At 45.2% G+C, this 27344-nt stretch overlaps 1 protein-coding gene across 1 annotated transcript; it reads left to right on the top strand.

Moving 5' to 3' along the window:
* The first annotated feature begins 1132 nt into the window (after nt 1-1132).
* Nucleotides 1133-26622, top strand: HEBP1 (heme binding protein 1). Its single transcript, XM_044228185.1, has 4 exons — nt 1133-1298; nt 10290-10428; nt 12197-12377; nt 26020-26622. Exons 1-4 carry the CDS (start codon nt 1221-1223, stop codon nt 26189-26191), a joined length of 570 nt encoding a protein of 189 aa, XP_044084120.1. The 5' UTR covers nt 1133-1220; the 3' UTR covers nt 26192-26622.
* Nucleotides 26623-27344: the final 722 nt, after the last annotated feature.

Below are 27344 nucleotides of genomic sequence, written 5' to 3'. Positions count from 1 at the left end.
AGGGGAGATGTCTTTGTGGCACAGGGACAGGAACAAAAAGAGGGTATGTGGCAAGTACTGCCACACGCAGGACATCTGTAGATCTCTAAGAGGTCAGGTGACAGGGAGTGAAAAAAGTGTTATGGATACTATTTTTAAGATTTACTTATTTATTAGAGAGAGAAAGAGCACAGGTACAAGTTGGGGAGGAGCAGAGGGAGAGAATCTTCAAGAGGACTCCGCGCTGAGCTGGGAGCCTTCCTGCAGGGCTCAATCTCACCAGCAATGAGATCAGGACCTGAGCTGAAATTGAGTGCACGCTCAACAGAAGGAGCCAACCAGGAGCTCCATAAAGTATGGGTACGGATATGGACATGGATACCACCTTCAGTATTCAAATCCTGGCTAAGCCGCATATTGGTTTTTGATCCTAGGAAAGTCCCTTATATCGGTCACTCACTTATATTCTGAGTATCAGGTTCCTCCTTTGTAAAAAGGCTATAAAATATGTAATGTTCAGTGGTGTGAGGAGTAGAGATGATATTTGCAAAATATTTGTCGGGAAACAGGCACTCAACAAACACTAATGAAATTGGTTAGAAGGTTTTGATTGGAAGGACACAATAAGCCAAGCCATGCTGTGGGAAATTAACGTGGAATTTGTGATTAAAACCGATTAGAGGAAAGGAAGTGGTAAGGAGAAAACTAGTTAAGATGGCTTTGCAGTCGTCTTGATGAGAGGTAATGGGGTGGAGTGGGAGACAACCCAGGAAATGTCGTTGGAGATGGCAGCAATCAGGTGTCTCTAGGACGGGGCCCACAGATCCTATGAACTTTGTCTATGAGTACGCGGGATGTAGAGCCTTAGGGTGGAGGGCAGAAAAAGCTCCAGAGGAATCCAGAGGCTTGGAAGTTTGGTGCCCAGGTACCTGAGAGCTGAAGCCGGGGTGGATGCGGGTGGGGGAAAGTCGGGGCTGGGATGTAGAAAGTTCTCCATCACTACTGCCTAAATCCCATAGGCAGAATCTGTGTCCAAGCCCCAGCCTGCAGACGCCGTAGAGGAGGCGGGGTTGGTGGGGGGCGGGGCCTTTCCCTCGCCCCGCCCCGTCCCGCCGCGTCGGCCTCCTAGCGCCTCTCCGCAGGGCGGAGTCCGGGTTGCCGCCAGCCCACCAAGCACGCTTGCCCCAGCCGCCCTTGGAGCCCTGAGTCCGCAGGTGCCCCCGGAGCGCCGCAGCCACACCATGCTGGGCATGATCAAGAACTCGCTGTTCGGGAGCGTAGAGACGTGGCCTTGGCAGGTCCTGAGCAAAGGGGCTAAGGTAGGCCCGCAGGGCTGCCGAGGACCTGAAGCGGGGCTGCGCCCGCCCACCGCACCCTAACCGGGGCTGGAGTGGGTTCTGACTGGCAGGTGGGGCAAGCGGTCTGCCCCAGAATGTGCGTTTTGGCTTCTGCCGGGGGAGGGGCACTGCCTTCCAGTGCCCAGCACGCGAACTGGGAAGGAGGAAGTGAAAGGGAAGTACAGAGCAGCAGGCTGAGGGCTCTACTGGGAGGAGGGGTGACAAGGAGGAGAGATCGCTTTAAGAGAGGAGTCTAGGCGCGGCGACGGCACAGCGCCTGTTGAATGCATTAATTCATGTAAACACCCTAAGCATTCTGATCGTTTGTTTGCTGAGAGGCCTTCCGGTGCAAAAAGATCGAAAACGTGCTTGTCCTCAAGAAATTCCCAACTACTGGAGACATGAGTATAAAGGAGCAAGATCTGTGCTCCACCGAAGTAAACGTGCGCGGGAGGGAGCACAGGGGAAGGACCCGATCCATTCTGCCAGGGGCTGATAAGGGGGACTTCCCGGAGGAAGTGTCTTCACCTGGGTTTCTGGTATGTTAGGAGGGCGCAGAAAAGCAGAGACAGAGAGCATGTGCAAAGGCCCAGAGCGGTAACAAGGTATGCTGGCCCATGGAACTCCCAGAGTTGGGTCCTTGAATACAGGATGGGTGAAAAGGGCTCGACTGCAGTCTCCCCCACAAATTGACAGCAGTGCTAACACAAGCAAATTGGATTGCCCCCTGCAAACGAAGAGTCCACAGGTAAATTACAGTCTCCTTGCAAACATGTACTTTGTGCCTTTTGTATACTCAGCTCCCTGCTCAGCACCTCCTATGTTAAAGGACTGTGTTGTCTGAGGACCCAGTTCTGGTACTGAGTGCATTGATGGTCACACAAAAGCCCTCAACCAGACTATAGTCTGAGTTCTTCACGCAGCTATAACCAGAGCCCGGTCACTTCATCTGTCTGTCTCTGAGTTCCCTCAGCTGCACTTAGAATGACCAAGTTGGCCCAGATCAGGGGTGACATTCAGATGCCTACAAGCATCCAGGCAGGCTATGGAAATGAGTGAAGCTGCCTGTGTTAGACTCTAAGGCAAGGTGGGGACTGAGGCAAATCCAAGAAAGAATTCAGGGTCCCCTCTACAAAGAGCAGCCATGTTGCTATGCAGGGATATAAACCAGAATTGCCAGATTTTTAAGGAAAACCAGAAATCCAGATTCTTCGTGTGAACTCTTCTAAGTTACAATTAATGTATTCAACAAGTAACTAAAATTTGTTGAGTACCATCTATGTACATCACTTTCACAGGCAGTGGGGATAAAGCAATGAATAAAACCAACAAGACCCCCATCCTCGTGGAGCTTACATTTTAGTGGCTAATGCACAAGTAAACAGGTCAAAAGGTCGTTATCAGCTGCCGATCAAGGCTATGAAGAAAAACAAGTAGGGAAGGGAGGAAGGAATAGGGAATTTGAGGAATGAGTCTGTGGTTTCGAGTGGGGAAATAATGTCAGTTTTACCTGTTTGCCTACCAATGTTCATAAACTGCAGGCCACAGAAACTGTCTGTGGTGAGACCCTGCCTCTGTGAGGTGTGTGTGCTCATCTGTGGACTCAGACCAGGACTGTCTAGGATGCTTTTTGGCCCTAACGCTTAAAGAATCCCCATGTTACCAACAGCTCCCAGAGAGTTCTCCCTTCTGTAGTGGAATCCAGCTCTCTTGGTCTTTTTGGGGTAACAGACAATTGCCAGTACAGGGTCTGGGCTGCTGTACCCCCTGTCTGTCCTCAGATGCCTCCCCTGCCCATTCCCTGGGTCTTAGTCTGGAGTCTGGAATGGGGGTCGTGTCTCAGTCTGGAGTGGGGACTGATTCCAGTTGCCTACTTCCCAGGCTCCAGTGTCAGATAACTCGCCGTGAGGTTCACCCAGGGGGAGGCACTGGTGGGAGATAAAAGGGTGGAAGGAAAGAAAGAAGGTGTTTCTCCCTTTCTTTCTCTGAACTATCAGGTCTCTGGCACCAAGAGTTTCTCCGCAGCTCCAGCTCTTTCTAGACAGGCCACCGTGGTTATAGCTTCTTCCAAGTAACCCAGGTCTCTGAACTCAGGCAACAGTTCTCTGATAAGCATCTTCCCTCAACCTTTGATGGGAACATGGTGCCGTATGGGATATTGCTACCAGGCTGATGCAGATCACTTAACCTGAATATTCTTAGTTTCTGCAGGTGTAGAATGGGTATAAAAATACCTCTTCCATCTACTCCCAGACCAACTATAAATATTACATTTTTTTAAAAAACATGAAAATGCTTTGTAAACTCATACACCCTACAAATGTGATAATACCATTCAGTCAGACAGAACTCAGCTCTGCTCTTCCTAGCTGTGTGGTCAAAGGCAACTTGCTTAACTTCTCTGAAACCAATCACAAGAGGAAATAACAATTTGTATCTTATAAGAATGTTTGGGAATTTCAATGAGATAACCAGCTATAAGTTGTTCAGCAAAATACCTAGTACTTGGTAGGGTATGGTAACCATTGGCTTCCGCTTAGTTTCACAGGTAATTTCGGGTAAGTTACTTAACCTCCTAAGCACTGTGAACCCTGAAATCTCTCAGCTATGAGAATGACAGTGCCTTTGTGACAATTATGTAACTATTCAAAGATAATCATAAATATATGTATATATGTATATAAATATACAAAGATACTAAAAAATATACAAATTCAGGGGATTATTACTTTGAAGACAGACTCTCCCTGGAATTATCTCTCTTGCCCGGGGTAGTGTCTGGGTCAGGAATCGTTGCCCATTTTCTTGGGCCAGTAGATGGCAGACAGTGGACCCTGCGTAGCTCAGGTTCGGGATCACCATATGTTCAGGACTGATTGTGATGGAGAGATCCGGGCTGCTGCGGAGCTTATCAGGTGCCTTCCACATTGCTTCAGGAAGGAGGTGGGCACACTGCTCACACTGTATTGAATTAGGTGGGTCTTGTGGATCCGCAGTGCAGGACTGATATTAATAACTGACATCTTAATTTTCCCAGCCTGTGCACATTGGTTAGGACCCGACCACCCAGAGGTTTGAATCCTGGCTCTACCACTTGCCCACTGTAACTCAGTCATGTTGCTTAACCCCTTGTGCTCCAGTTTCACCTGAAAATAAAGATAAAAACACTCACTTCTTCACAGGGATTGCAGGAACAAATTCATGCAAAGTATTTAAAACAATACCTGACCCATAGAAAGTCCCGAGTTAGATGGGCTATATTATTTTTTCTTATGATGAGAAATTACTGTTTTATGATGAGAAAGCTGGCTTCCAGAATCAACATGATATACCCACCCCAGAAGGTGGCTAGAAAAAAATTTGACCTCGCAGAGGACCTTGCAAATTCCATAGCAAGAGGCATTGTTTCAAGATCTCAGTCTGGGATTTGAATTTGTCCAGGGTTCCTGGGGAATGTTGAAACTGGTGTTTGCGGCCTTGGGCCAAATCCATGTCTGATTGGGAGCATAAGTTAGCAGAATCTGGGACAGAGGTGGGCTGTTATTATGTTCCATGTGACAAGGACACACACTAAAGACACTAAATTGGAAGAATCGAATGTGTTAGTTGTGTTAACTCAGGTGCTTTATTTTCTGCAGAAATAGAACTCTATTTAAATTCTCCCTGGAGAATTGAGTTTTGCAATATCCCTCTCTCCAGCCTAAATCTTCACAGTGATCCAGTGGTTCAAATGAGTTTATGGACATAGATGCTATCCAATTGGGTGGGACCTTCTGTAGTACCACCTTAAGACATTGTGAGTTTGCTTTTCTTCCGCATAGGTATAATTAGACTAGTTGCTCATCTGTCTACCCAGCTATGTCTATTCTATTCCTTGTCCTTCGAGTAAAACCAGGTTTTATGCCACAGCCTCCTTTCCCACAAATACTCCTATTACCTACTATATGCAAGACATGGTACTAGACGCTAAGACATACAGTGGTAAACACAGATAGCCCCTGACCACATGGGGCTTATGGTTACAGGTGGAGGTTAAATGCATTATTATTCAGTTATAATTACAATAACTCTTGTGTTGTGAAAGTCCAGGGGTCTATAAAAAATATCATGGGAACTTGTTTTAAATGAGGATCCTCTTTGAGGAAGTGACTTTGAGGTTGGGACTTTTGGGATAAGTGGGGGTCCATCAGGCAGAGATAGGAAAGAGGTACTCCAGACAGAAGGGGCAGGTGCAGAGGCCCTGAGGCAGGAATGACCATGGCATTGAAGGAAATAGCAGAAGGCCAGTGAGGAAATGCTCTGGGTGTGGCTGGCAAGGTAGGTAGAAGCTAGCTGGTACCTGGACCATCTGGGAGAGGCTAAGAACTTGGTGAACGAGGGCTTTTAGGTAGGGCATTCATTAACATGATTAAGTGATACAGAATGCTCTGTGTATATTCCCCAGCAATTTCAATTTCATTCACAGCTTCAGTTTCCCCTTTTGCTGATGACTTCCAAATTTATCCCCCATGTCAGTCTCCTACTGAGCTCCATACCCACATATCCAGCTGTGCAATGGATAGTTTGTCTATCTGTCCTGGGAGGCAGATGAACTGATAGATATGAAAGGGCCCTTCTAGCCCTAGTGTTCGCAGTCTTTGGAGTTCATAGGAAGGACGGATCACTCAGGAAGAGATGGTGGAGGTGAGCCTTAAAGATTGGTAGATTTATGGGGTGCCTGGGTGACTCAGTCAGTTAAGTGTCTGCCTTCAGCTCAGGTCATGGTCCCAGGGTCCCGGGATCAAGCTCCTTGCTCAGGAGGAGGTCTGCTTCTCCCTCTTTCTCTGTCCCTCCCCACAGCTCAGGCTTTCTGTCGTTCTCCCTCTTGCTTGCTTTCTCTCTAAATAAAATCTTTTAAAAAAAGGACTGGTAGAATTATCATGGGGGCCTTGGCTTTCCAAATCAAACTGGATACTTTTCTTGGCAGCCTTTCTTCTCTTGCCATGGACCTTCTGCCTGGAGAAGAGTCTGAGAGCACAGATCACCTGTAGGATCCCCAGAATTCCTTTCTGTGCAAGGACCCCTCCCACTCAAAATCCCACATTTGGATTACCAGGAACGAATTTGAACGAATTTGGGGTAGATGAAACTGACTTGTACTCAGCTCACCGTCACTGGAACAAAGCTCACAGAATCCTCCCTATGGCAGCCTAGGAGTCCTCCAGGGGTCTGGCCCAGCCAGAATCTGCAGCCCCCTCTCTCACTGTGCCCTGCTTGACAGCATTTGCTCCAGCCCCAGCGAACCAGCTGTGTTCTTCCCCTCTGCTCTTTTCCACCTGTGATGCCTGCTACCTGAAATTTCCCTCCCCAAACTTTGAGAACATTTGCTACATCATATGATAATTTCATAATCTTCTCACCACCCCACTAGATAGCCCGTATCGTCTTAATCTCCTAATCCATAGCACCTGGCAGAGGTCTTCAATAATATTTCTCAATAAATCCATGCATCAGTGATGGGGTGTCCATTTGGATGATCTTTAAGAACCGCAAAGTTCTTAGGTCAACCTGGACCTAGCTGAGCACATCAACACACACCTTGCCCCCCAAAATAACCAAAGTAGTCCTGTTCTGTGTTCCCACGCTGCCCTGCCTCTCCTCTTAAATATATCATCGGATTATAACCTGGTTTTTCTATTAGACCAGACCACCCCCCTCCCAATGTCAGAAACTGTATCATTCATCACTGCTGTATCTTAGCACAGGGCACAGGGCACAGTGCTCAGCACATAGGAGAAGCTCCACTGTCGTTGGTTGGATTAATAAGAGAAGGAAAGAAAGAATGAAGGAAAGAGCCAGCCAGGTCTTTTCTCCAGTGAGAGCTTGTCATCAGTTTCTCCATTTGTGAGAGAAGAAGCTGCATTCAATGACTTTAGCTGCCCCTGTTCGGAGCTGGACACAGACATCCAAATGTCCAACAGGAAGAACTAACTCAGTAGCTAAAGGAAAATGCTTAAAAGCATTCCCATCATCCCCCATACAGTGCCGAGCCCAGCAGTTAACATTAGACTAGGGTTTGGAGATTGGAATTCTGGTGCCAGTTTCACCACTTAGTAGCTGTGTGTTCCTGGGGAACACAGTCCCTCTGGTGCTTCATTTCTTTGGGAAATTAGTCCCTCTGGTGTTTCTTCTTTGGGAAATTAGTTTGATTGGACGAACTTTAAAACGGCTTTAAGGCTGCAATTCTGTGATTCACAGAGTAGCGTTTTTGGAATTTTAAACATGAGTGGCAAGACTCAAAAGGACCTCAAATGAAGGCTGAGTCTAGTCTCTGCTGTGACAGAGCCAGGAAGGGCAAAATACCCCAGGTTTATACAGCACGGCTTGCCGCTGAAGGCCCTTTGGAAATGCAACACTTTCCAAGGGGAGGACCTCATAGCCATCCCCCGAATGACACAGTAGATTTGATTTGGAGCCTCTTGATTCTTAGTCTGGTGCAATTTCCCCTATCCCATGTGAAGGGAAGTTGATGAAACTGGCGTTCAGAAACCTTTCAGATTTCCTGGGCCCCTTTCTCACTATTCTTCTTTAATTTTGCATCACAAAGAAAAAAATTTTTTTTTCCATTCTGAACATAAAATTAGAATGTAAGTATACTTTTTCAGACAATACAGACCTCTTAGCCCCACAGCCCTACCCACCTCCAAAGAGTCATTCTGTCCCTTGGGAGTTGAAGACTTTCAGTCTAGGATGTCCCAGGAAGGCCCCTTTGCCCAGCCCGGGCAGCCACGTCTTCTGCTTATTTTTCACAATCATGAGTAAGAGAGGCAGCTCCTTAATCCATAACCAAACACCCGTTGAGCATCTAATTTACGATGCTCTATGGCATCGTTCTGGTCCACATAGTCCACATAGTTCTTGTCCACAAAGACTTTAGAGCAGATTTTTCAAACTGCATAGTGTTCCATTACCAGACAATAAAATCAATATAGAGTATGTCTTTCTTCTTTGGTGGAATAGAATAAAATTCACTTGAGTAGAGTAAAAGTCAACAGGAAAGAAAGAAAAGGCTGGTATATTCACCCTCCTCCATAAGGGTGAAGTATCATTTTGTGAAACCCTGTTTCAGTCACATGTGTTCTTGATAAGGGCATGAGGTAAAAATACATTTCTTGTTTTGAATCGTGATTCTTTTCCAAGTTTGAAAAACACTGTCTTATAGCGTATGTTCAAGGAATACGAAATAGTATCGTATGAGATATCAAAGGACAAGGAAGAGGAGAGGGGATGGAAGAGGGCCACAAGCATCCATAAGGCAAAGGATAATGACCTTAGGACAGTAACTCATGTGGAGAGTAGTCATGAGGAGCGGGGGTCCTCCCTAGCTCTGGGGGGATTGGCAGTGAAGCTGAGCATTCAGGGGCGTATGATTTAGTGAGATGAGTTGGAATGAGGAGTCGTGTCTGGAATAGTACAAGTGAAGAGAATGACTCTGATTCTTCTTCTTTTTTTTTAATTTGGTGAAAATTGCCATGGAATCTTTTATTTTTATTTTTTAACTAAATTAATTAATTTATTAACATATACTAAGTTATTTTATATACACATAGTAAATTATTTATATAATTAACATATAGTATATTTTTGGTTTCAGAGGTAGAGTTTAGTGATTCATCAGTTGTATATAACACCCAGTGCTCATTCCATCACGTGCCCTCCTTAATGCCCATCCCCCAGTTACCCCATCTGCCCACCAACCTCCCTTCCAGGAACCCGAGTTCGTTTCCTTGAGCAAGAGTCTCTTCATGGTTTGTCTCCCTCTCTGAGCGACTCTGATTCTTCTTGACCTTCAGCCCTGCTTCCAGAATGAGGCTGATCCTGCGGCCTTCCAGTTTGTGACATTGTTGCTGGATCTCTGTCGCAGACAGTGCGACAAATTGACCAGGAAAACCGTGAGGGCTAAGAGGATGGTGAAAAGAAATTAAGAGACCAAGAGATGGGAGCAGGAGGGACACTGAAGATGATGTCCAACAGTGCCAATTTTATTCCACATCTTACAGTCATTTATAAAGCAGACCAGAATAAAAGGAGCATTACATCAGTCCATAGTCAGATGACCACAAGTTTCTATAACAAGTTTACATTTACTACAAGCAAACCTTGTGAGGCCAGGTAGTTTCGGCTAAAGCCATTAGCAAGACAATCAACCAGGGAGTGGGTTATGGGAGGTACAGAACAACAAGGACTAACTAAGAACTCAGGACCCTGGCCACATTGTTCCCTACTGTAGGGAGAGTGTGTGGGAAGTCACGTAGGCAAGCGCACGACACATAGCACAGACCCTTTTCTCAGTGTTACTCAACTTTCCCATCCTTAACCTTGTCAAGGTGTCCGGACTTTGAAGGAGACACAAGTCAGGGCCTGGTTTGATCCTCGACTCCAACCGTGCCGTGGCCTCCCACAGATCTCTTCCTTTCTTCTTTTCCAATTTTCATCTCTTTTTCCTGGCGGTCCTGTCATTCAGATATTGGATCTCCTGGCTTGATTCTCTGATTTCCAATTCTCTTCTGTTTTCTAGGTCTTTGCCTCTTTACTTGACTTTCTGAAAGATTTCCTTCAGCTTTATCTTCTGACTTCTCCCCTGAATTTTTCATTTCTGTTATATTTTTAATTTATAAGAGCTCTTTGATCTCTGAACATCCTATTTTTATAGCATTCTGGTGATGTTCTGAGTGGCTTTGGATGCAATATCTTCTCTTATCTCTCTGAGAGTATTGATAATTTGAAGTTTTTTCTGCTGACTCTGCATTTGTAAGAAATCCCAGAATCTTCTCACGGCCCTTCATACTCCTAACTGTCTCTTCTACCCTGTCACCATGCCCAGGTTCATTATGAAAAGTTCTTTAGCCGTTCTTATAACTGGACCATCACCCATTCTAGAGTAATCACTGGTTGCCATTTTAATTCTTTTAAGTATGTAAATTCTATCTCTAGGAAGACATCTCCTATGAGGAAAGGACCTGTGAGGGGGGGCGGTTTGCCACAGTGGAAGTGACAGACAAGCCTGTGGATGAGGGTCTCCGGGAAGCAATGCCCAAAGTCATGAAGTACGTGGGAGGCACCAATGACAAGGGTGAGTATCCCTGAACGATGTGGTTCTGGGCTCAGAGGGAAGCTTGCTAGGTCTCGTCATCAGGGGAAAATACAGGGAGGGGCCACAGGGCACCTGTCACCACCTGCTTCAGTAGCATATGAACTTGGGCTCTGTGCACAAGAATGCTCTAGGGGGACCACACTGACCCCATCCAGCCTATCCCTCGGTGTGTGGTCTCCCTGCTCCATATCACCTGGCATGCTTCTCTCCCAGGCATGAACATGCACTCGGGGTATCAACCCTGCAGTGCTTATAGTATCTTTGGACTGGTTCACTGAGTGAGGAAAGCCAAGTCACAGAGCTAGGCCAGCCTCAGACTTGAGACTTCCGCCTCCAGGCTGAACATCTCTGCCCGGTCCCTGGGTCGCTCAGAATCCGCGGGGCTCTGAGGCTCAGTGAGTGGTGAGTATGCCAGGTCCTCGGCTCTGTTCTGGCAAATGAAGGGGCTGGGAGTTTTTAGGCTGTCCCAGCCTTAGCCATGGCAGTCTGTGCTGGCCGTGCCCCTATTTTAAAAACAATGGGCCCGAAGTTTCAGTGTACTGTCAGCGTGGTAACCATATTTAAATATGAGCTTAACTCTAAAGCTCTCTCATTTGGACTGCTCTTTAGAATCAGTGCGGACCCCCAAATGGGTCAAAAGCAAGGCAAAAGAAGAAAGAAAGGTGATGTTTAATTTTTAGGATATTTCTCAGGCTGATAATTTAGAAAGTCAGAAACTGGTATTAACCTCAGTAGCATTTAGTAACACCAAAGTAATCAGGCTTTGGACAATAAGTCAGCCAGTAGGAGGTCAAGAAGAAATCTTTTCCTTCTTAATGTTGTTGTAATGTTTTTTAGAAGAATATTTGTATAAAAATGATAAAATTTGGGGCGCCTGGGTGGCTCAGTTGGTTGAGCATCCAACCCTTGGCTTCAGCTCAGTTCATGATCTCAGGGTGGTGAGATCAAGTCCCATGCTGGGCTCCATGTGCAACACAGAGTCTGCTTGGGATTCTCTCTCCCTCTCCCTCCCCCCCCCTCCTTCTGCCCCTCCCCTCCCAAATAAATAAAATCTTTAAAACAATATTTTATGTGATTAAACATTAAAGAATATCTTGAAAATAATCTTGAAAATAACAAAACAGTACCCCGATCCATCTTTTTTATTGCAATCATTGTTGCCTTCTGAATGTATTTCTTTAGGGCTTTTTAATAAGCCTTTAAAATGTAATCATAGTGTTTGTGCAATTGTGTATCCTTCCGGTATTTATAGTTACTTATAGATATTTTCCACTAGTGCTAAGCAATCTTCTTAAGTGTGGTTGTTGACAGCTACATTATATTGCATTGTGTACCTGTAATTTAGACATATTCCTGTTTTGAACATTTACATGGCTCCCAGTCTCTGACAATTATAAATTCTGCCGTAATGAATGTCCTATTACCTACAGCCTAAGATATTTTGGATTACTTCCTTAAAATTCACATTTAAACAGAAGGTAATTAGATACTGATATATTGACAGTCTTGATATGTATTACCAAATAATTTTTTCCAAACGAGTTGAATCACTACATTCCTATTTCCAGTATATACAAATAAGAGCTGTTTTTGTGTATATCTTACTATATAGTTTAACACCTTGTTATTAATTTCAAGAACCAAAAATACTGTCTTGGAGGAAGAATGAGTTTAGCTGATCTTCCATGGTCCTGAGCAAGTTCTGTCTGTAACAGCCCCCTCACTCTGTGGGGTTTTATGTTTTCAGGAATTGGAATGGGGATGACAGTTCCTATTTCCTTTGCTGTGTTTCCTGGTGATGATGGCTCCCTCCAGAAGAAATTAAAAGTCTGGTTCCGGATTCCAAACCAGTTTCAGAGCAACCCGCCAGTTCCCACCGATGACAGCATTAAGATCGAGGAGAGGGAAAGCATCACCGTCTATTCCCTGTAAGGAAATGATTCTCCAGTCATCCGAGGGTAACATCTGATCTCCATAACCACTCCTTGATCATCTGCAATGAGCATTTGCATTACATTTATATTTTATTCCAGTTTTATTGAGATATAATTAGCCTATAACATTGTATTGACTTCAGGTGTCCAACATATAATGCTTCGATATACAGAAATATTATGAAATGTTCACCACCGTAAGTTTATTTAACATCCGTCATAGTTATAATTTCTTTTTCTTGAGATGAGAACTTCACAGATCTGCTTTCTTAATAACTTTCAAATATACATGATAGGATTGTTAACTATCGTCACCTTGCTTTGTATCACATTCCCAGGACTAGTTTATCTTATGGCTGGAAATCTGTACCTTTGGACCACCTTCACCCTTCTCTCCCACTCCCCTCCCACATCCCATCTCTGGCAACCACCAGTCTCTTCTCTGTCTCGATGAGCTCAGTTGTTGTTGTTATTTTTTTTTTTAATTGTACATATAAGTGAGATCATATAGCATTTTTCTTTCTCTGTCCAAGTTATTATCACTTAGCATAATGTCCTTAAGGTCATCCACATTGTCACAAATGGCAGAGTTTCTTTCTTTTTTTATGGCTGAATAATACTGCTTTGTGTATAGACATACCACATTTTTATCTCTTCATCTCCTGATGGACCCTTAGCTTGTTTCCATATCTTGGGTATTATAATAATGGGGCAGTGAACATGGCAGTGCAGATAGCTCTTCAAGATAGGGATTTCATCTCTTTAAAAAAAAAAAAGACAGTGATTTCAATTCCTTTAGCTATCTATCCAGAAGTGGAATTGCTGGATCCGAGGATAGTTCTACTTTTAATTTTTTGAAGAACCTCCATATTGTCTTCCATAGCGGCGGCACCAATTCCCATGACAACAGTAATGACAGTTCCTTTTTCTCCATAGCCTTGCTAATACATTTTTCTTGTCTTTTTGATACCAGCCATTCTAATAGGTATGAAGTAATATCTCATTAGGGCTTTGATTTGTATTTCACTAATGATGGGGGATGTTGAGCACCTTTCCATGTACCTACTGGCCATGTGTATGTCTTCTTCAGAAAAATGTCTGTTCAGATCCCCTGCCCATTTTTATCAGAATGTGTGGCTTTTGTGCTGTTGAGTTATAGGAATTCTTTATCTATTTTGACTTTTAACTCCTTGTCAGATATATGACTTGCAAATATTTTCTCTCATTGAGTAGGTTGCCTTTCCGTTATGTGGATAGCTTCCTTTGCTATACAGAAGCTTTTCAGTTCGATGTATATTTGTTTATTTTTGCTTTTATTGCCAAATACCAAAAATTGTTGCTAAGACTGATGCCGAGGAGTTTACTCCTTATGTTTTCTTCAAGGAATGTTACGGTTTCAGGTCTTATGTTCAAGCCTTTCTTCTATTTTGCATTGTTTTTTTGTGTGTGATGTAAGATAGAAGTCCAGTTTCAATTTTTTGCCTGTTGCTATCTAATTTTCCAGACACTGTTTATTGAAGAAACTATTCTTGACTTCTTTGCTGTAAGTTGGTTGACCATAGACGCATGAGTTTGTTTCTAAGCTCTCTATTCTGTTTCACTGATCTATATATCTTTTTATGCCAGTGCCATACTGTTTTGATTACAATAACTTTGTAATATAATTTGAAATCAGGAAATGTGCTTCAGCTTTATTCTTCCTTTTTTTTTTTTTTTCCTCCAGGTTGCTTTGGCTATTTGGGGTCTTTTTTTTTTTTTTTTTTAAGATTATTTATTTATTTATTTACTTGACAGACAGATCACAAGTAGGCAGTGAGGCAAGCAGAGAGAGAGGAAGGGAAGCAGGCTCCCTGCTGAGCAGAGAGCCCAACGCGGGGCTCAATCCCAGGACCCTGGGATCATGACCTGAGCCAAAGGCAGAGGCTTTAACCCACTGAGCCAACCAGGCACCCCTATTTGGGGTCTTTTGTAGTTCCATATAAATGTTAGGGTTGGTTTTCTATTTCTGTGAAAAATTCCTTTGGAATCTTGATGGAGATTGCATTGAACCCATAGGTTGCTTTCAGTAGTATGTACATCTTAGCAACATTAATTCTTCCAATCCATGAGCATGGAATCTCTTTTCATTTATTTGTGTCTTCTTCAATTTTCTTCATTAATGTCTTACAGTTTTCAGTGTACATATCTTTGATCTCCTTGGTTAAATTTATTCCTAGGTGTTTTATTCTTTTTGATTCAAATAGTATTGTTTTCTTAATTTCTTTATATTATTGATGAATTAAGTTAAATACTAAGTCCTGATAATTTCTCATTTCATTTTCTTCAGCTTATGGCACACAAACATTTGCATTATGTCTGACTAAATACTTTGCCATTTGCCAAATTGGCATGGTTGGAGTATCCCCACAGTTTAGGCTAAACACCTACATTAGCCGCAGTAGGATTCTGGGAGACTTGGGGAATAGCTAAGTCAAGCTGTTGTTTGGGGTCACAAATACATAAATGAGTATAGAATATATATCGGACTTGGGGGCTGTCCTTTTTACCCCTTGAATGCCAGAAAGGCAGGGAGTATTTGCCATAACTGGACGGCCACCCCCTCCATTGTTCATTGTCCACGGTCCTTGGAGCGTTCTCGTCCTGTTTCCAGAGCCTCATTTGGGGTCATGTTCCTTTTGACTATAGAGCATAACAGGTGCAGGTGGTTGCACGTCTTTATTCTTTGGGCCCCAGCCCCCCTTTAGAAACTGAGTCTCTTGTAGAGAATCAGTGGCCCCCACCATTTGTTAAAATCCTCCTGTATGACAGGCACAGAACCGTGTGCAGTCACAGGCCAGGAGCTTTACCAGCATTAACTATAGGTGTGGATTTGCGTCTACTCTAGAACCACCGGAGGGAAAAAAATACACAGATAATCTTGTCCTGGACAGTTTTTGTCCACTCTCCAGGGCTTCTGAACTTACCTATTGGGCTGCCTGGCTCCAACACTGCTACCTGAGGGCGTAGCTTTCTCTGGAGCTAACACTGACGCTGGGAACAGGAGCTTGGCTGGTCTGGCAGTGGTAGGCCGTAGTCGTGTCCCCTAGAGGACAGTGCGTGTACTGCAGCCGGGCCTCTTCTCCAGTCGTCATTCAGACCTTCCTGCCTTCCCCACAGAGGCAGCAGGAAAAGCAAACTTGGGGTAAGGAATATCTTTCCCAAGGACAGGGACTAGAGTGGGGAAGCGAGGTGGCTGTGGTACACAACTTAAGGAGGTGCCCACTTTCACAGTGGTCTAAGTACAGGATTGGCCCTGAGAGTGAGGGTCTCCTTAAATCTTGGGTGCTGTGTCTCCAATGTCTCACCCTCATTCCTGCTCCCTCTTCTCCGTCTCTTCCCCACGTGTCTTGGGAGCAGGCTGGTGTACTCTAATGAACAAGTATATTTTAGTTTGAATCCCACTCAGCCTCTCTAAGACAGCTTCTCCATCTGTTAAGTGCCCATAACAACCTCCCTCAGAGGACCTCTACTAAAGAGTATCTTTCAGTAGTCACTAAGATGCTTCTGTTTTTTACAAATGACTTAATGTGTATGAGCTGTGGTAGGTTTCAGTAGTTAATTATTTTTTCCCTTTGCCCTTTTGATTTCATAAGGAATGAGGTTGACGTGATTAAATCAGTTCCATAAACCTTCAAGGTAGCTGGTCGGATGGTTTTCTTTTGTCCTTAACTTTTTAGTATGGAAATTTCCAAACGTATGAAAAGATAGAGTAAGATAATGAGGGACACCCAGGTGGCTCAATCGGTTAAGCATCTGCATTCAGTTCAGGTCATGATTTCAGGGTCCTGGGATCTAGCCGTATCGGGCTCCTTGCCCAGCAGGGAGCCTGTTTCTCCTTTCCCCCTCTGCCTGTTGCTCCCCCTGCTTGTGCTCTCTCTCTGTCTCTGAAAAATAAAAAAAATTAAAAACAAAACAGAATAAGATGATGGAACCCATCATTCACCTTCAATGATAATTAACTCAAGGTCAGACCTGTGTCATGTGTACCCTCACAACTGTCACCCCTCTGTTGGGTCTTTTTGAAGCAAATTCCAGACGTTTTATTAATTTCATCCATAAATACTTCAGTGTGACTACTAAAGACTTTTTAAAAATACAGTCATAATGTCTTATTACTCCTAAAATTTAAACAGCATGTCATTAGTGCCATGATAATAGAAAATGTCCAGCGTTCAGATTTCCCCCACTATCGGATCATTTGTTTTTAAAGTTTGTTTGAACCTGGATCCAAATAAAAACCTTCTCGGGGCTTGATTCCAGGACCCCGAGATCATGACCTGAGCCAAAGGCAGACGCTTCACTGACTGAGCCACCCAGGCATCCCTGGTCAGTACACCTTTTAAGCTTTTACTAATCTGTGGTTTTTCTCACTACTATACCTTTCCATTTTTCATGGCTGCTTATGGATCATGTGTCCTGTTGTTTCCCATAGTCTGAATTTTGCAGACTGCCTTTCCGTGGTGTTTCAACATGTTCCTCTGCCTCCGGCATTGCCTGTGAGTTAGTAGTTAGAACCAGAGGCACGGACGGATTCAGGCCAGCACCTTTGGGGAGCATGTTTCATAGGTAGTGTTGTATACCGCCACCAGGGAGTTTATCACATTCACATACTTCTGTTTTTGCAACACCCATGACTGCAGATCACCCTTACCTAGATGCCTGGCTTCGTTCAAGTTTATAAAATGACAGTGTCCTCTATTTTTCCTTCACTTTTTAGCTGGTGTCCTTTGATAAAAAGAAACCTCCTCTTTTCTGCTATTTGACTTCTCTGAGATGGAGACACAGATAAAAAGGCAAGATACTTTCTCTTTAACACGTTGCCTTCTCCTTGCCTGTTTTCAGAAGATTGATTTCATTCCTGAACATCCTCCATGGGCAAGGCGGCATTGGTCTCTGTTTTTTGAGGTTCAGTATAAACATACTAATTTAAACACAATTGATGTATTTTCGTTCCTGGCAGTTGTTCTTACTGATGCTCACATTGTCCCATATTTGGCCTGGTCCTTTTGACAAGACAAGCTACTCTAGGGTAGCTTCCTTGCTTTCTGGTGCGACTAGATGTTTCAAACACATCTGGGCGTTTCTTGCCCTAGAGCTGGAGTTTGACATTTCTCCAAGGAAACCTGGTTCCTTACGGAGGGACAGGGTATCTTTTTAAAAGGTATTATTAAAGTCCAGTCTGTGAAAGTTTCCTATTAATTCTCTCAAACCTAAACAGCTGAATGTGATAAATAGGGTGTCTGACATGGCTCTGTGAATGTTTTTTGTGTGTGTGTGTGTGTGTGTGTTTTTTTAAAAAAAACCTAACCCAGGGTCTTAAATCAGCATGTTATTCCTCAACTAGCCACTTGGTGTCACTGCACAGCCAAATGTGCTTTAAGAGTACCTTACCTGGAAGGCAGAGTGAAGTGGCAGAAGGCAAAAGTACTATTTCAAATACACGTAAGGGCATTAGATGGCAAAATTAATTCTAAAATGAAAGCCTTGCCTCCTTAATTCAGGCTTCCTTTCGTAGGACATCATGAAGGGATGTTCAAAAGGGATTATGCGTTTTTTAGCGGTATGTATTACCAGTCAATGGATAGAAGGCTAGGAAGGACTAACACTATCAGAATCTCCTTAGTGGTCACAAGAGGCAATACAGGTATCCTCACACTTGTATGAGTGGCCACATTCCAGCTCCCTCTGTGTTCACTGCCCTGGAGGCCACTTGGGTTACAACTCAGCCTCCTTTCCACAGTGCAGTACTGGGTTCGACAGAGACCCGTGGCAGGAGAGGGTGAAGGTTTTAGTGAAATGTCTGGGCATAAAGGAAAGAGCTGGAAACCAGGAGTCATTGTCAGGGTGACCTCTGATCTGATCCTAGTTCTCCTGCTCGATGGCCATGGGACCTTTGGTGGGTCACCGAACGACCTCAATTTCCCCAAGTACAAGATGGGAAAAGAGTACCTAATGCCCAGGGTTGTCATGAGGAGGAAACATGGTATCCGTAGATGCCTCCAAGATGCTGAATGTTAGGTAGACCCTAGGTCAGTGTTAGCCCATTTTCCTGTTCTTGACTTCATCGCTCTCCAAGAATCAGATCAAGTTTTACTAGAATTAACAACAAAAAGTCAAGCAACTACAGATACACTTCAATTCAAACCACAACTCTAATAATTATGAGTTTTACAGCTGGGCTGTCTGAGCTTCAGTTTTCTCATCTATAAAATAGAATGTATGACACACTGTCGTTAGGGTCCAACAAAGTGTGCGTGTGATACAATTTTGTCAGCCGCAGGGTGCCCAGGGATGCTGCTGTTGTTTTCCTCTCTAAAGGACCAGGCCCTACTGAGGCCACTGGCAGCTTGGGAAGCTCAACCTGGAGAAAGAGAACTTTGGAAAGAACTGCTAAGACTCTAGGGTGTTCCATATTACCGCTCAGGAGAGCTGTAGACCAGTGTTAGTCACGTTCCTAGATAATTCCAGTGCCTACCTGTAATCACAGGAGGCTCTGGCCATGGGAGACATAATACAGTTTTGCCTCCTTGGTCTACTCAATGCCTAAACTGTGTCATTTTGATTTCAAGCAGCCTCACCCAACCATTCCTTTTTCTTTTTTTTTTTTTTTTTAAGATTTTTATTTATGTATTTGACAGAGTTCACAAGTAGGCAGATGGGGGGAGGGGAGAGAGAAGGAAGCAGGCTCCCTGCTGAGCAGAGAGCACAATGCAGGGCTGGATCCCAGGACCCTGAGATCATGACCTGAGCCAAAGGCAGAGGCTTAACCCACTGAGCCACCGAGGCGCCCCTCACCTGACCATTCTATCAAAAGTAGCACCCCTTCTTTTTCTGTCCTCTTACCCCACTTGGTTTTTCTTCTCTTCACTTATTCTCATCTGCATTATATACCTATTTGTTCATGCATTTATTGTCATCTTCCTCACTAGAATATTCTTGAGGGTAGGGCCTTAGGCTGTCCTCTAGTAAGTGCTCAGTTAAAAGCTGAGGAATAAATAAGCAAGTGAAAGTCTTGGTCCTTGCCTTCCCTGTACTTATCTTTTCTTTTCCTTTCCTTTTCTTTTTTTTCCTCGTCTCCCTAAAGATCTTGGTCCCTTCCCATAGCTTCAACTGTCACCCTTCCATCAGTACATCTCCAGCCTGACCATCTCTTCCTCTCCCTCAAATGCCTTAACATTCATCAGACTCAACATGATGACCAAGATGAGGCCATTTACACATGTATTCATTCAGTCAAAAAACCATGTATTCATTATTCCCTTGTTCTGTGCCAAGAATTTTGTCAGGGCTCAAAATAAAGCAGGGAACAAACGACGTGTCCACTCCTTGAAGCAGGAAAAACTAGTTTTTCCTAGTGGGGAAAATAGATGAGAAACAAATGTCTCTGATATTTCAGGCCTGTGTTACTAATTTTTTAAAAGATTTTATTTATATATTTGTCAGAGAGCAAGTGAATGAGAACACAAGCAGGGGGAGCAGCCGGCAGAGGGAGAAGCAGGCTCCCCGCTGAGCAAGGAGCCCGATGTGGGACTCAGTCCCAGGACCCTTGGATCATGACTTGAGCTGAAGGCAGATGCTTAACTGACGAGCCACCCAGGCGTCCCAGGCCTAAGCTATTTCAGAGATGAGAAGTGGTCTTTGTGGGTGGAAATGATAGGAAGCATATTTCTTACTGAAAAGCCTTCCGGCATAAAGTTTCTACCAGTAGGATGGACAGGACACAGGGTGAGGAAGCCTTGGCTGGAGGAATTAAAACATGTGCAGCAGTTACACTGAGTAATGCGTGTGCTCGGCGGCAAGTGTGTCCCATTTGGCACAATGTCTGTCGAGTACCTCTGACACTGAAGCCACCTCACTTTTAAGAGCCCTGCCAGTGACAAGATTCTGAATCTAAAACCTAGTTAAATCACCATTTCCCCCTACAACGGGTCAGGTATCCCACCGGTCCTTTACAAACGGGTCCTTGGAAGTGGCTTCAGTCCCCATTTCTGGGGGGATGAGCCCGAGTCAACACGGTTGCTGCTGCTGTCATGCTTCCCAAGCACCGGCCTCCCCTCCACCCTCTGGAGGCATCTCCACCTAAACCTCCCCAAGGTCTCCCAAATCAATAGGTCAAAAATGAAGCTCAGATCTCCTCCCCAGACCTGATGCCCTGTGTTCCATCTTACAAAAGGGCCCATCCGTCCTCCTACTCATCCCGTTCAAATGGCATCCTGACTCCTTCACCTTCCACATCAACTGTTGGCCAAGTCCTAGTCACCTCCTAGCTGTGCCTTCCCTCCCTGCCTCGGTCTTTGGCATCTCCTGCCTCAACTATTGCTCTCTCTTCCTGATTTTTCCTAGTTCTTCCACCTCTGCCCCTTCTAAGGTGTCCTTTCATCATCGCCAGCCCTCAAGCCTGGGACCCATCCCACTACCTCCCCCCACTTCTCAGCTCTGCTCGGGCACTCGTTAGGGTTGGGACCAAAGCCCAAGCTGGTAATTAAATGAGATGGGGGATGGGTAAACTTTGGGCTGGGTCCCCAGATGTCTAGCCAGGCAATGAAGCCTAGTAAAAACGCTTTGTCATGGCATCTGATCCACAACACCCCCCCACTCCGTGTCCACCTGACCTCAGGCATGTGCCCCCGCAACACGTCCAGATGCAGTACCCACTTCTGCTCGCCCAGTTCCTCCTACAGCCCTTCTCCAGCCTCTGCTGAGTGGAAGCTGCTTGAGGCCAGGCATTTTTGTCATATTGTTCCTCCCTGACATCAAGAAGAGATGCTCAATAAACAACGGCTTATTATCAGGTCTTCCATAATGCCTTCCCTTCATGTTCTAAGTCAGAACAAATCACTGCCTATTCCCCACCCCCCAGAGCATTCCATCTGTATCTTCTGCCTGCCTTCTAGTGCTTCCTACTGTCCCATATAATCTTTATGTGTGTCGCTGGCCTGCCCACTGCAGTTAGACCTCACAAGGGTAGAAAGACGTCTTCATCATCTTTATAGCTCTGTGGTATCCAGCTTGTGTTTTGGGCCTCGTCTTGCTTGAGTCAGTAAGCATGGTTCAGTCCGACTGAATGAAATGCCTCACGGGGTGAAGCTTCTTACCCGTTGACGTGAGATTGTCAGCTCCTAGTCTTACGCTTCCTTTGCCTAGCACAGAGCTCCGTGCATAGACTCTCCCCAAATCTGTGTTGACTTGTTGATTGTTAAAGTCTCAGACCATCCATTTTTCCACCTACCCCAATGCATGCCTCGACCATTGTGATGTCTAACCCCCCTGGGACCAAAGCCTCCATCTGTTCGCCTGCCTCATTGATGCCTGCCTCATCCGCACCCGACAAACCTCTTCCAGACCTTTGTAGTCAGCTCCTTTTGTGTTTCTGGAATGGGGTGGAGGGGAGTGTCTTTCCTCGGTTCCCATGGTAACCAAAAATCTTTGTTCCAAATACTGAACTCTGACGTAGGGGGAGATAAAATACAGTGCCCTGGAGGAGAGCTTCTTTGAAGATGGAGACAGACTAGTTAATAGGCTTACAAAAATAATGTGTAGACTTCATGTTTATGTCCTTTGAGGAGCTCAAAGGGCTTTATGAGAATTCTTGAAGTCACACTCAAACACGTTTATGAACGCGGGGAGCTGTGGGCACTGTGCTCCCCTCCGTGTTGGGCTTAGAAGCTGAGGCAGGGAGGAGCGGGGTGGCTTCTCCCCGAACGAGCCGAAGAGCTAGCACTGGGCCTCTGTCAGGCCACGAACCTGGTGCAGTTTGGTTTTCTGGCTCGTTTGTGCAGTCTTGTGCTTGGGTGAGGGAGTGTTGCTTAGACCGGCCGTGAGGAGGACACACGTGTCTGCTGTTTCCGAGCCCATTTGCTCTGCTTGTTTTCTAGTAGAAGTTTCCATGATGAAGCAAGAGGGAAATTTTTAAAAAAATATTGTATTTATTTATTTGACAGAGAGAGAGATCACAAGTAGGCAGAGAGGCAGGCAGAGAGAGAGAGGGGGAAGCAGGCTCCTCGCTGAGCAGAGTGCCCGATGCGGGACTCGATCCCAGGACTCTGAGATCGTGACCTGAGCCGAAGGCAGAGGCCTAGCCCACTGAGCCACCAGGCGCCCCAGAGGGAAATTTTTATCCTCATTATCGGCATTTCTGGAGGCCTGGGAATAAATATTTTCAAATTGCTTTTGTTTGGTTTGGGGAGCATTTTTAAGTGAATTTATGAATCCCCAGATGATGACATTCTCCATATCACTTGCTGGGCCTCTGTGTTTTTTTCAGACAGCTCCTTCTTCAGGGGCCCCTGCCAAAGACACTTCTTCCGCCCACCACCTGGGGACCAGGATGCCCAAGAGCAGCCCACTGACCCTCTATGTCTGCTCACCATCTAGGCCTTGTCTCCTTCCTTCCTGTGATGATAGTCAGTACCTGTTCACTGAGGACTCCCAGTATCTGTCACCAGGCTCACCTCTTCCGAACTCAGGATCTCTGGCTTAGTTCTTTGCCAGGTCTTCTGAGGAGATTTGCAGGGCCTGACGCACACTTGGGTACACAACAGCTGTTGCATGAATGTATTTCACAGACATACCTTCATATCAACATGGCCCCCAAACCATATTATCAGTCACCCCTCCTTTTCTTCACCCTAGCATCCCTAGCAGCAGCTTCTATCCAGAGACTGCCCTGGAAACCCTGGAGAATCCTCAACTTCCTGCTCTCCCCGCCTCTCCTCATCTCTAGTCACCTGTCAAGTTTGCCTTTATTCAGAGGCCTTTGTCATCTCACACATGGTCATTCCTGGCCTCCAACAATTCCAGCTCTTTCCCTCCGCTGCCGCCAGAGGGATTTCTCCAAAACAAACCTGATCATGTCGCCCCTTACTTTCAAAGCCTTCGTAAGCCCACCTTTTCAAAGTCGTCAGCGCGGCATTCAAGGCCCTTCCTCATGTGGCTCCAGTCAATCCAGTTTCCTGTTTGAATTCCCACCCTTAATGTGTGTTTCAGATTTCATTATATGAGTGAGTGAATGTGGAGGCAAACAGTCTTAAGTGCGATCATCTGGAGGTCTATCAACCTGAAGACCTGAAGATTTTACTGTTTACCCCAGAATTGTTGACTTGGCCAAGGGATCAAACATGTGTCAGGCACCTTTTAGGTGCTCTGGCTACACCAGTGCACAGAAAGTGACAAAGATCCCTGCCTTCATGGGACCTATACTCTACCGGAAAACTCAGACAATAAACAATGAACACAGTAAATGAACTATATAGTATGTTAGATGGTCATAAGTGCTGAGGAAGAAAGGAAGGAAGGGAGGAAGAGAAGAAGAAAGAAAGAAAGAAAGAAAAGGAAGGATGGAAGGAAGAAAGGAAGGAAGGAAGAAGAGGGAGGAGGGGGAAGAGAGTGAGAAAGAAGAAAAAAAGAAAAAGGGAAAAGAATGGGAATAGGGAGTGGGGATAAGGATTAGGGTTTTGAGAGAAGGCCCCAGGAGAAGGTGAGATAGTTCATCGAGCCGGCTGGTCATTCCTAGACTCTCTTCCTGGGTTCCTGATACTACTTGAGCTTCCCATCGTGTCCCTCACCCCAGGAGGCAGGGAACCGGATGGCTGTCCTGAGCAATTGCAAAGAGATAGTAATAGCTCCTGTTTGTCGTGGGCCTACTATGAGCCAGCACTGCGCACAGCAGCCTCCCTCTTGTCTCCCTCCGTCTTCACAGCGACCTTTTAAGACGGATTGGTTAGCCCTGTTTAGCACACGAAGGACCTGAAGGTTAGAGAAGTTAAAGCCTTGCTCAAGACCATGAACAAGAGAGAGGCCGAGGTAGGACTGAGCACACAGCTAGCTCTTTTCTGATGAGTTGAGGACCCCTCTTCCTTTGGACATTTCTAAAACCCAGTAGCCTAAAGAGCCAACATGGCTCATTTTCAAGGAAAAGAACTGAGTGTCACAGCCTGAATGCGGGGTACAGGGGACACTTAACACCCGCTCCTACCTTCAGCATCTGATTCATCTCAGGCAAGTGGTTCTCAACCTATAGACATTCTTTCAAAGTAATCCCATAGTCTTGCAGACTTTTACTGCCAGAACAGTCTTCCCTTAATGTTCACCCTGGGTTTACTAATCCACTTTCCTCTCATTTGAGCCTCAGTGAAGCTGGAGTTCAGTTTTCTTCATCTGCCTTATGATCTCTCTTCTATGTACTTGAACCAAGCCTCCTCTATTCCAAAGTGGTCTCGGCTCTGTCCATGTACTGTTAGTGACTGTCTAGACATTGGAAGAACCAATCCCTTAAAGATGAAATCCTGGGTGTTTTTACATCAATAACCCTATAATCAACATGCTGAATGCTTGTCGAGCATGACTAACCACTTATAAAAGAGCAAAGCGTGACTCAGAGAACCCCACCAAAAATAATGCATTTGGCCTAATCTTGGCCTGGTGCAGATTCAGACTTTTGAGTCATAAAGCTCATTAGAAATGGGGACATATTTGACTCTAATAAAGATTTTAGTGCAACCCAGATTTAGACTGGTATATTTAGGGCAGGCCACAGGATGAATTTTGGAGCGTAGGCAGATGACGTAAGGAGGGAATAATCATCTCGAAAAGGCAAGCTTTATTCCTTCTCTGTACCCACCTTCTGCCATTAAGAGAGAAGCCTGATTTAGGAGTCTTTTTACTTACTAGAAAAAGAAAGCTTTCATGATTTGAACAGGAAAAGGGATTTATTAGAAGTGATTTCTTTATTTGGGGCATGCTTCAAGCTTGCCACGGGGCCTCCCAAGACTTCCTCGGGGCCCTTTGGTCGCTCTGTTTTTTAAAAAAGCTGCTACTTGTCACCACTGTGATATATTCACTCATCAGAAAGGATCTGCTGGGGGAGAAGCGTTAGCTACAGCTCTATCCTACCTAATGGTACTGCATCTTCCTCCTTCCCCAGCTGGAAACAGAGGGGCCTGGAGGAGGGCTGCCAAGGCAAGAGGGAGCTAGAGAGAAAAGTGAAGCCATGGCCTAGGGGACGGTCAGCCTACCATCCCTCAGGGACATTTCGGGAAGGAAAGGCAAGCTCATGCTTAGTACTTGACTGCTGTGTTTCTGGCTCTGCATTAGAGCTAGTCACATTCACTATTGTATTTAAAGCTCAAAACGACCCTGGAGGAAAAACAAAGCCTATCCCAGGTGCATAAGTGAGGATCCAAGGCTTGGAGGGATCAAATCCACCGTCAGGGAGTGGCAGCCCCTGCTCTAGCATGCTTGTCATAGTGAGAGTGGCAAGTGACTTCTTTTTTTTTTTTTTAAAGATGCCCTGCTCTCAATTTAAAAAAAAAAAAAAAGTCACCCAGTTGGCTCAGTCAGTTAAGCGTCTGCTTTCGGCTCAGGTCATGATCCTGGGGTCCTAGGATTGAGCCCCATGTCAGGGTCCCCACTCAGTGAGGAGCCTGCTTCTCCCTCTCCCTCTGCCTGCACCATTTACTTATAAATAAATAAATAAATAAATAAATAAATAAATTCATTCTTTAGAAAATGATAAATAATAAAAAATAAGAAAGACTCCCCCCACCCCCTTGGGGATCATGTCTTCTCCTAATCAGCCCCTCTTTCTCTTCTACCTTAGGCAGTTTGGTGGTTACGCGAAGGAGGCCGACTACGTAGCTCATGCCACCCAGCTGCGTACAGCCTTGGAGGGCACGGCCACCTGCCGCAGTGATGTCTACTTCTGCACTGGGTATGACCCTCCCATGAAGCCCTATGGACGTCGCAATGAGGTCTGGCTGGTGAAAGCATGAGGAACTCGCCACCTTACAACTTCCCAGCCGTGTGCTTCTGGGTCCACTTCCCGAGGTGGGAAGGAGGGGACACAGCTGCCAACTGTGTCTCCAGCTTCACCGACATCCCTTCAAAGCTGTGTACTGCCAATTTCATGAAATACGCCTAATTCTGTCTATGCTCTTTCTCTCCTGGTAGGAACTAAGACAGCCAAAATAGGCAGCAACATTTGAACTGACTTAGAAAGTTCTGTGGTAGATCAGAAAAAAAAATCCAGCAATGTTTTCCTAGCTATCTGGGTCACTCAAAACAGATCACAAAAAATTATTGAACCTGTCCTTTTGTGGTGGAGGAGAAAATGTGATTTGTGCACCATCTGTCATTTCTGATTCTTGCAAGACCTTTGTCTGAAAGAGGCCTGAAAATAAAGATCTTTGACTTAAACAGCTGAGACAAATCCAGAGTATAGTTATTTCCAAGACTGCACAGTCTTATAAATAATACGTTATGAGTACTAATGATGATGTTTACTGGGACAGGAATCCCATATTTAGTTCCAAAGTCCTTCATAATTACAAAGCCAAAGACCCCGGGCTGGGGAGATATATCCCAGATGCTAGACCGTCCCAACATCATAGACGTTTACCACGTAGGGATTCTATGATTAGAAGTTGAGGATCCTCTTTGCAGCTGTGGCCCATGAAGGGTTCCAGGAGGAACAAAAGTAAACCAAGGGGGAAAAAAATCATCACATTCTGATACATATCCCTGGAGACAAGAACTGCTTGGAGGATTTGTCCATGGGAATAAGATGAGGTGAGAAAAAGCTGAGGTCCAGTTTGATGAGCTGAAGAAGAATGTGCAGTTTGGCCTGTAGGGAAGGAAATGGACACCCCCCTCCCCGAGGCTGTGAGGGGCAGGTGGGAAAGTTGCTGAGCTGGAACAGAATGTGTGGGTCAGCAAGAGGACAGAAAAAGCTGGGCAGGTCACAGGGCACGTGGAGAGTATGCTGATCCTGCCAGGGTGTGCCAAAGCCTGACCCTGTCAACAGGCACCCTGCCAACCCCCCAGCCCCCGGGGACCGCTGGACAGGTTTTCTGGGAGAAAACCACCTCGGCACCCATCAGAAAGTTACGACACAAGCAGTGAGGAAAGAAACTAACATGAGCTTGA

This window comes from Neovison vison, chromosome 12 (genome assembly GCF_020171115.1).
Source record: "Neovison vison isolate M4711 chromosome 12, ASM_NN_V1, whole genome shotgun sequence".
Taxonomy (NCBI): Eukaryota; Metazoa; Chordata; class Mammalia; order Carnivora; family Mustelidae; genus Neogale; species Neogale vison.
Note: the sequence above shows the minus strand (reverse complement) of the source record. Positions and strands in the feature narration are given on the sequence as shown.